The following is a 10,371-nucleotide window of genomic DNA, read 5'->3' as shown; positions in this document are numbered from 1 at the left end:
AGAGAGGGAGGGTGGGTGGGAGGAAGAGAGGGAGGGAGAGGGTGGGAAGAAGAGAGAGAGAGAGAGAGAGAGAGAGGGAGGGTGGGTGGGAAGAAGAGAGAGAGAGAGAGAGAGAGGGAGGGAGGGTGGGTTGGAAGAAGAGAGGGAGGGAGGAGAGAGGGAGGGAGGGAGGGAGGGAGAGGGTGGGAAGAAGAGATAGAGATATTCGCGCGGCATAGTCTCCTCGTCGCCAGTCTGTAGCTCTCGAGCGGCAGGAAAGCCGTGTCTCGCACTGAACGGATATATTTCTCCGACACTTTCATTTATTCCGTTTTCAGTCTTTTATCAACGCTAAGATGCACCGGCGAAGTCCCGGGCTGGTTTTAACATTCCCGTTAACATCAATGCTGTGGATTTTGAACAGTTTTAGCAGCTTGCACGGTGCTCTCCCTTCAGCACGTAAGTTACCGGTTTGTTTCATCGTCATTTGAGCTGGTGGTGGCTCACGGGGGCATCTCGGGGCAGGGAACTGTGGAAGACAGGGCATGAGAACCGACCACTGACGCACGGAAATGATGTTTGGTGCCATTATGAACATGTTGGCTATTTTGTAGATGGGTTCATTGTCAACTGACTGTATTTTGTCGTGCGTGTTTAGTGGGTACATATATTTATGCGACGCAGCAGCTAGGACGCTCCGTACAATTTCCCTCTTATTCCCTTGAAGGTACATTGTCTTATATGTTATTATAACGGGTCTGGTGTTGTTGTCAAGGCTCCGTTAAGGGATACTCACCTATCCGGAAAAGGTAGCCTATGAGAAAAACATGCTAGTGGTGGTGGAACTTCATGCTTTGATTGGTTGCCACTTTCATTTTTTGTTGTTGATGTTGTCAACGTGCGTGCGGTGTATTCTATCTAGCTAAAGCTCTGTGTTTATCATTGCAGACAGCCAAGATTAATTTGGAGATATAGTGTATGTCTGTCCGTAGCTTGTTTAGAGTTATGTCGGTTGGTTCCAGCCGCTCTAAGTAACATACCCGATTCTATATGGTCCACAGGACCATAGCACACCCATGTACAGCTCTCTCCAGGAGTAGTAACCCTGTTACAAAACCGTAGAGGTTTTGGTCAACCCTGTGGATCAGGAAACTACCAAATCTCATCACTACTGTAAGCATATTAAATATTAATGTTGGTCCTGCAAGCTGTTACAGTTAACTACCCTCCTGGGTTTTATTTATAATATCTTATTATTACTGCATCTATGCAGCTGTGTGTTTGTGCATGTGTGTGGTCGGTAGATTAATCATACTCAGAAACAGGGAAACCAGACTGTTAGCTGTTAATTCATTGCACTGCCATTTCTCTCTCTCTCTCCCTCTCTCTCTCTCTCTCTCTCTCTCTCTCTCTCTCTCTCTCTCCCTCTCTCTCTCTCTCTCTCTCTCTCTCTCTCTCTCTCTCTCTCTCTCTCTCTCTCTCTCTCTCTCTCTCAATTCAGTTAAATTCAATTCAAGGGGCTTTATTGGCATGGGAAACATATGTTTACTTTGCCAAAGCAAGTGCACTAGATAATAAAGAAAAGTGAAATAAACAATACAAATGAACTGTAAACTTTACACTCACAAAAGTTTCAACAGAATAAACACATTACAAATGTCATATTATGTATATATACAGTGTTGTAAGGATGTGCAAACGGTTAAAGTACAAATGGGAAAATAAATAAACATAAATATAGGTTGTATTTACAATGGTGTTTGTTCTTCACTGGTTGCCCTTTTCTTGTGGCAACAGGTCACACATCTTTCTGCTGTGATGGCACACTGGTATTTCACCCAGTAGATATGGGAGTTTATCAAAATTTGGTTTGTTTTCTAATTCTTTGTGGGTCTGTGTAATCTGAGGGAAATATGTGTCTCTAATATGGTCATACATTTTGCAGGAGGTTAAGAAGTGCAGCTCAGTTTCCACCTCATTGTGTGGGCAGTGTGCACATAGCCTGTCTTCTCTTGAGAGCCAGGTCTGCCTACGGCGGCCTTTCTCAATAGCAAGGCTATGCTCACTGAGTCTGTACATAGTCAAAGCTTTCCATAACTTTGGTTCAGTCACAGTGGTCAGGTATTATGCCACTGTGTACTCTCTGTTTTGGGCCAAATAGCATTCTAGTTTGCTCTGCTTTTTTGTTCATTCTTTCCAATCTCTCCCTTTCTCTCTCTCTCTCTTTCTTTTTCTCACTCACTCACTCACTCTCACTCTCTGGAAATTACTCTGTCCCTTTCTCTTTCTCTCTGTGATTCTTCTTTCTCCCTTCTATCCTCTCTTTTTTTTCTCTCTACCACTCCCTTCCTCTTCTCTCTCCTTCATTCTATCTCTCTCCCACTCACCACTGATCCACCCTTCATTTTCTTTCTCTCTCTCTCCATCCCCATTCCCTCTATCTCCCACGCTCTCTCTCCATCCCCATTCCCTCTATCTCCCACGCTCTCTCTCCATCCCCATTCCCTCTATCTCCCACGCTCTCTCTCCATCCCCATTCCCTCTATCTCCCACGCTCTCTCTCCATCCCCATTCCCTCTATCTCCCACGCTCTCTCTCTCCATCCCCATTCCCTCTATCTCCCACGCTCTCTCTCCATCCTCATTCCCTCTATCTCCCTCTATCTATTCACTCTCTCTCCATTCTATAGCTCCCCTCTTTCATTTTTGCTCTCCCTCATTCTAGCTCCCCCCTCCCCTCCCCTGCCCCCTGCCCCCTCCTCTCCTTTCCCCTGCCCCCTCCCTACCCCCCTCCCCCCTCCCTGCCCCCTCCCCTGCCCCCTCACCCTTTTCTATTTTCTACCTTATTTTTCCTCTCTACCTGATTACTAGTGTTTGATAAAAACTCCATTCTACCAGGATTCTCTCTAGGGAAAAACTGTGTGTGTGTGTGTGTGTGTGTGTGTGTGTGTGTGTGTGTGTGTGTGTGTGTGTGTGTGTGTGTGTGTGTGTGTGGTGTGTGTGTGTGTGTGTGCTTGCGTGTGTGTGTGTGTGATTCTCTCCAGGGATTAGGTGTTGGAGCAGATAACAGGATCAGATCCACAGACCAGCCAGACTCTGCATGGGGCTAGCTTTCATACAACCCTCTGGCCCTGGTACAATACAAGACTAGGATAGAACCTTAAACTGACTGGGGCTAGCTTTCATACAACCCTCTGGCCCTGGTACAATACAAGACTAGGATAGAACCTTAAACTGACTGGGGCTAGCTTTCATACAACCCTCTGGCCCTGGTACAATACAAGACTAGGATATAACCTTAAACTGACTGGGGCTAGCTTTCATACAACCCTCTGGCCCTGGTACAATACAAGACTAGGATAGAACCTTAAACTGACTGGGGCTAGCTTTCATACAACCCTCTGGCCCTGGTACAATACAAGACTAGGATAGAACCTTAATAAACTGACTGGGGCTAGCTTTCATACAACCCTCTGGCCCTGGTACAATACAAGACTAGGATAGAACCTTAATAAACTGACTGGGGCTAGCTTTCATACAACCCTCTGGCCCTGGTACAATACAAGACTACGATAGAACCTTAATAAACTGACTGGGGCTAGCTTTCATACAACCCTCTGGCCCTGGTACAATACAAGACTAGGATAGAACCTTAAACTGACTGGGGCTAGCTTTCATACAACCCTTACAGTAGTCTCTGTCCCTTGTACTACAGGAGTAGAATATAACTCCATATTCATCTGAATGTAATGTTGAAACGTTGTTTTCCCATAATAACACTGATTAATAGAGATTCAGTTTGGGATATCCCTGTTCAGTGTTTCATATAGGGACATGCATACCAAGATGATGCAATCTATGCTTTGTCAAGGGAATCAACCAATCCCTGGTTGGGTAAATGCACAGTGACAACCCATGCAGGATAATTCTTTTAACAATGTCCAACTACCACGGCATACACGTGTGTGTGTGTGTGTGTGTGTGTGAGAGAGAGAGAGAGAGAGAGAGGGAGAGATAGGGAGCAGGGTCTAAAGTTATTCTAGTTAATGTGTCCTTATTAGCACCATGTCCGGGACGAAACTAGTATTGCGATATTTTTTGGATGGCAAAAAAATGTAACATGAAAAATCTAATCAAATCAAATGTATTTATATAGCCCTTCTTACATCAGCTGATATCTCAAAGTGCTGTACAGAAACCGAGCCTAAAACCCCAAACAGCAAGCAATGCAGGTGTAGAAGCACAGTGGCTAGGAAAAACTCCCTAGAAAGGCCAAAACCTAGGAAGAAACCTAGAGAGGAACCAGGCTATGAAGGGTGACCAGTCTTCTTCTGGCTGTGCCGGGTGGAGATTGTAACAGAACATGGCCAAGATGTGCAAATGTTCATAAATGACCAGCATAATCAAATAATAATAATCACAGTAGTTGTCGAGGGTGCAACAAGTCAGCACCTCAAGAGTAAATGTCAGTTGGCTATTCATAGCCGATCATTGAGAGTATCTCTACCGCTCCTGCTGTCTCTAGAGAGTTGAAAACAGCAGGTCTGGGACAGGTAGCACGTCGGGTGAACAGGTCAGGGTTCCATAGCCGCAGGCAGAACAGTTGAAACTGGAGCAGCAGCATGGACTGGGGACAGCAAGGAGTTATCATGCCAGGTAGTCCTGAGGCATGGTCCTAGGGCTCAGGTCCTCCGAGAGAGAGAGAAAGAAAGAAAGAAAGAAAGAAAGAAAGAAAGAAAGAAAGAAAGAAAGAAAGAAAGAAAGAATTAGAGAGAGCATACTTAAATTCACACAGGACACCGGATAAGACTGGAGAAATACTCCAGATATAACATACTGACCCTAGCCCCCCGACACATAAACTACTGCAGCATAAATACTGGAGGCTGAGACAGGAGGGGTCAGCAGACACTGTGGCCCTGGACACTGATACCCCCGGACATGGCCAAACAGGCAGGATATAACCACACCCACTTTGCCAAAGCACAGCCTCACACCACTAGAGGGATATCTTCAACCACCAACTTACCATCCTGAGACAAGGCCGAGTATAGCACACAAAGATCTCTGCCACGGCACAACCCAAGGGGGGGGCGCCAACCCAGACAAGAAGACCACGTCAGTGACTCAACCCTCTCAAGTGACGCACCCCTCCTAGGGACAGCATGGAAGAGCATCAGTAAGCCAGTGACTCAGCCCCTGTAATAGGGTTTAGAGGCAGAGAATCCCAGTGGAGAGAGGGGAACCGGCCAGGCAGAGACAGCAAGGGCGGTTCGTTGCTCCAGAGCCTTTCCGTTCACCTTCACACTCCTGGGCCAGACTACACTCAATCATCTGACCTACTGAAGAGATGAGTTTTCAGTAAAGACTTAAGGTTGAGACCGAATCTGCGTCTCTCACATGGGTAGGCAGACCATTCCATAAAAATGGATCTCTATAGGAGAAAGCCCTGCCTCCAGCTGTTTGCTTAGAAATTCTAGGGACAATTAGGCCTCCTGGGACCGTAGCGTACATGTAGGTATGTACGGCAGGACCAAATCAGAGACTTTGGTCCTTTAAAAACCTGCTGTATGTGAAATGTTGTGTGCTATAGCTTGGAAAATAAATAAATGTGATTCTGGATGACAATATAACGATGTTTGTTTCCAACATTAGGGATGTTTTCCTAAATAAGTTAAATCAGCTTTGTGTTTTGTTTCCTTGCCATGATCCTAACGTGTATCCTGATACTGGTATCATCCCAGCCCTAATGAGCACCAGTCAGAACACATTGACTGGAAACGGTTCGAGGAGACAGAGGGAAGGATGGAATGGACAAACGATGGAGGGAGGAAGGGATGGAGAGAGCGTTTGTCATGTAGGAGAGGGGGGTGAGGTTTAATAACTTGTAGAATGACAGTCGGAGGGAGAAACGGGACCACTGACATCCCATCATTCACGATTATTTGAAATCATCAACAAATAATATATTACTTAAAATGTTATTCCATAACCTACATTATATTAAACTATTACATTATATTAAACTATTACATTATATTAAACTATTACATAATATTTCCCTAAAAAGAGAGAAAAAAAGGAACTTGATGTTCAGATGTGGACCCCTCACCCCTCACCATTCTATACGTTGGAGTCACTCCTCACCATTCTATACGTTGGAGTCACCCCTCACCATTCTATACGTTGGAGTCACTCCTCACCATTCTATACGTTGGAGTCACCCCTCACCATTCTATACGTTGGAGTCACTCCTCACCATTCTATACGTTGGAGTCACTCCTCACCATTCTATATGTTGGAGTCACCCCTCACCATTCTATCAGTTGGAGTCACCCCTCACCATTCTATACGTTGGAGTCACCACTCACCATTCTATACGTTGGAGTCACTCCTCACCATTCTATACGTTGGAGTCACCACTCACCATTCTATACGTTGGAGTCACTCCTCACCATTCTATACGTTGGAGTCACCCCTCACCATTCTATATGTTGGAGTCACCCCTCACCATTCTATATGTTGGAGTCACCCCTCACCATCCTATACGTTGGACTCACCCCTCACCATTCTATACGTTGGAGTCACTCCTCACCATTCTATACGTTGGAGTCACCCCTCACCATTCTATACGTTGGAGTCACCACTCACCATTCTATACGTTGGAGTCACTCCTCACCATTCTATACGTTGGAGTCACCACTCACCATTCTATCAGTTGGAGTCACTCCTCACCATTCTATACGTTGGAGTCACCACTCACCATTCTATCAGTTGGAGTCACTCCTCACCATTCTATACATTGGAGTCACCACTCACCATTCTATACATTGGAGTCACTCCTCACCATTCCATACGTTGGAGTCACCACTCACCATTCTATACGTTGGAGTCACTCCTCACCATTCTATACGTTGGAGTCACCCCTCACCATTCTATACGTTGGAGTCACTCCTCACCATTCTATACGTTGGAGTCACCACTCACCATTCTATCAGTTGGAGTCACCCCTCACCATTCTATCAGTTGGAGTCACCCCTCACCATTCTATCAGTTGGAGTCACCACTCACCATTCTATACGTTGGAGTCACTCCTCACCATTCTATCAGTTGGAGTCACCACTCACCATTCTATACATTGGAGTCACCACTTACCATTCTATACGTTGGAGTCACCACTCACCATTCTATCAGTTGGAGTCACCACTTACCATTCTATACATTGGAGTCACTCCTCACCATTCTATACGTTGGAGTCACCACTCACCATTCTATCAGTTGGAGTCACCCCTCACCATTCTATACATTGGAGTCACCCCTCACCATTCTATCAGTTGGAGTCACCACTTACCATTCTATCAGTTGGAGTCACCACTTACCATTCTATCAGTTGGAGTCACCCCTCACCATTCTATCAGTTGGAGTCACCACTTACCATTCTATCAGTTGGAGTCACCCCTCACCATTCTATCAGTTGGAGTCACCCCTCACCATTCTATACATTGGAGTCACCACTCACCATTCCATATGTTGGAGTCACACTCACCATTCTAAACATTGGAGTCACCACTCTATATGTTGGAGTCACCACTCACCATTCTATACATTGGAGTCACCACTCACCATTCTATCAGTTGGAGTCAACCCTCACCATTCTATCAGATGGAGTCACCCCTCACCATTCTATACATTGGAGTCACCCCTCACCATTCTATCAGTTGGAGTCACCCCTCACCATTCTATACATTGGAGTCACCACTCACCATTCTGTCTTGTCAGTAGGTAGTGCAGTTGATCTCCCATCAGAGTAGCCTGCATTTTGATGTGACCCATTTTAGCCCTGTTTGTTAGTGCTGGCCTGCCAATAGAGACAGAGACAACCAGGGCACTCACTTTCCTTCCATTTTGTGCTGCAGATGTTAGCAGGAACAGTGCACTTTAGGACAAACACACACACACACACACACACACACACACACACACACGCACGCACGCACGCACGCACACACACACGCACACACACACACACACACACAAGGCGAGACCCAAATGCAGACACAGGAGGCAGATGGTTGGAGTCTTACAATGTTTATTAATCCAAAGGGATAGGCAAGAGAATGGTCGTGGACAGGCAAAAAGGTCAAAACCAGATCAGAGTCCAGGAGGTACAGAGTGGCAGACAGGCTTGTGGTCAAGGCAGGCAGAATGGTCAGACAGGCGGGTACAAAGTCCTAAAACAAGCAACGGTCAAAACCGGGAGGACTAGAAAAAGAAGAAAAATAATGCAAAAAGCAGGAGAACGGGAAAAACGCAGGTTGACTTGGAAACATACAAGACGAACTGACACAGAGAGACAGGAAACACAGGGATAAATACACTGGGGAAAACAAGCGACACCTGGAGGGGGTGGAGACAATAACGAGGACAGGTGAAACAGATCAGGGTGTGACACACGCACCAGCTTTTACAAACTAGGTCTCTATAGGTCCTGTATTTCCTCATTTGTAGATTATGGTGCTATTTATTTTCATTAAAAAACTATTCTCCTTAATGTATAGGCCCAGCCTATATTTCACATGAAATGTGGGCTATTAGTCGTGTTTGCTTATGACGCAAGCTCCATCGATTTCAGCACTAGGGAACTGGACAGCTTCCCCAATGGTATCATGTGAAAGACCGAACACGGCAAAACAATGCTCCTAGCTGTCACACTTACAGGTTCCTTCTACGTCCTCTAGACATCCTGTATTTCCTCTCGCTCTATGGGTGAAGATAAAGGGACTGCTGTAGTCAGGGGAAGGAGTGTGGAGATTAACTCACTCCATCTAGCCCTGTAAATGGGTAAATTAGGTATTCAAGCGGCTTAAGAAACAAATTGAATGCAAAGGCAGGGAGTAATAACACCATTTGTCTTAGTGGGAGTACTGTGGCCATGTTGTTGGCCATGTTGTTTCTTCCAGTAGGACAGACGGCTTGGTGTGTGTGTGTGTGTGTGTGTGTGTGTGTGTGTGTGTGTGTGTGTGTGTGTGTGTGTGTGTGTGTGTGTGTGTGTGTGTGTGTGTGTGTGTGTGTTAATAACAGATATAGTCCATTAACCCTTGTTCAAGGTCCTGTACACCATCACTCAGACAAGAATGGCTGCTTCCTCTTTTCACCTCTCTCTCTCCCTCTCTCTCTCCCCCATCTCTCTCTCAAACACACACCTCTTTCACCTCTCTCTCCACTCACCTCTCCCTCACCCCTCTCTGTCTCTCCATCACTCTCTCTGTCTCTCGCTTACCTCTTTCAGACCCTCAGTCTTTCTTCCACTCTCTTCTGTCACACATACCCATGCCTTGCTGAGATCTCTCTCCTCCCTTCTTCCCAGACTCAGTGTATCTCGCTTTTAATGGAACTGGATAATCCTGCCTATTGATGATGAGGGTCAAATTCCTAGAAACAAGTGTGTGTGTGTGTGTGTGTGTGTGTGTGTGTGTGTGTGTGTGTGTGTGTGTGTGTGTGTGTGTGTGTGTGTGTGTGTGTGTGTGTGTGTGTGTGTGTGTGTGTGTGTGTGTGTGTGTGTGTGTGTGTGTGTGTGTTAGTGTGTGCATGCGTGTGTGTGTGCGATGCATCATCCTGCAGACTTCCTCTGTTGTTTAGTCAATTCCTTACGGAACGTCTAAATTGTGTGTTATCGATTGAGTCCAGATTTAGAAGGATAGAGAAGGATGGAGAAGAATTAAGAAGGATGAAGAAGGTTTGAGAAGGATGGAGAAGGATGAGAAGGATGGAGAAGGTTTGAGAAAGTTTGAGAAGGATTGAGAAGGTTGAGAAGAATTTGAGAAGGATAGAGTCCGGATTGAGAAGGTTTGAGAAGGGTTGAGAAGGGTTGAGAAAGATTGAGAAGGATTGTGAAGGCTTGAGTCCGGATTGAGAAGGTTTGAGGCTTGAGGAAGATGGAGAAGGATGGAGAAGGATGGAGAAAGATGGAGAAGGATGGAGAAGGATTTGAGAAGGATTTGAGAAGGATGGAGAAGAGTTGAGAAGGTTTTGAGAAGCATCTCTGATATGGCTAGGGAGAGCTTGGTATGTCTTGTAATAAGATTGTATATAACATGATATACTGTATGTCTTGTAAGAAAATGATATTACATGATAGTCATTGTGTATCGTCTGCTTTGCGGCTGACCCTGTGCTGCCCACTGCCTATGTGTGTGTACATCAAGGGGTTGGGGGCTGTCAGCAAAAAGACATGTTTCTGTTGAATAATGGACAAATACAAATCTATTCCAATCAGTCTGTTCTTTTCTTTCTAGTCTATAAGGGAAATTCATCCTTTAGCTGTATGGACTGTTATAGCTTCACTATATAGAATGTCTATAAGGGAAATTCATCCTTTAGCTGTATGGACTGT

General features: G+C 45.5%; 1 protein-coding gene across 1 annotated transcript in view; it reads left to right on the top strand.

Annotated features, from left to right (window-relative positions):
- The first annotated feature begins 223 nt into the window (after positions 1-223).
- Positions 224-10,371, top strand: part of LOC106590542 (contactin-associated protein-like 2) — a 355,426-nt gene continuing 345,278 nt past the window's right edge. The window contains exon 1 of the mRNA XM_045710796.2: positions 224-438. Within this exon, the coding sequence (XP_045566752.2) occupies positions 336-438 (103 nt within the window). The 5' untranslated portion in view covers positions 224-335. The remainder of the gene's footprint in view (positions 439-10,371) is intronic.

This window comes from Salmo salar, chromosome 29, assembly GCF_965601325.2.
Source record: "Salmo salar chromosome 29, fSalSal1, whole genome shotgun sequence".
In the NCBI taxonomy this organism is placed as follows: domain Eukaryota; kingdom Metazoa; phylum Chordata; class Actinopteri; order Salmoniformes; family Salmonidae; genus Salmo; species Salmo salar.
Note: the sequence above shows the minus strand (reverse complement) of the source record. Positions and strands in the feature narration are given on the sequence as shown.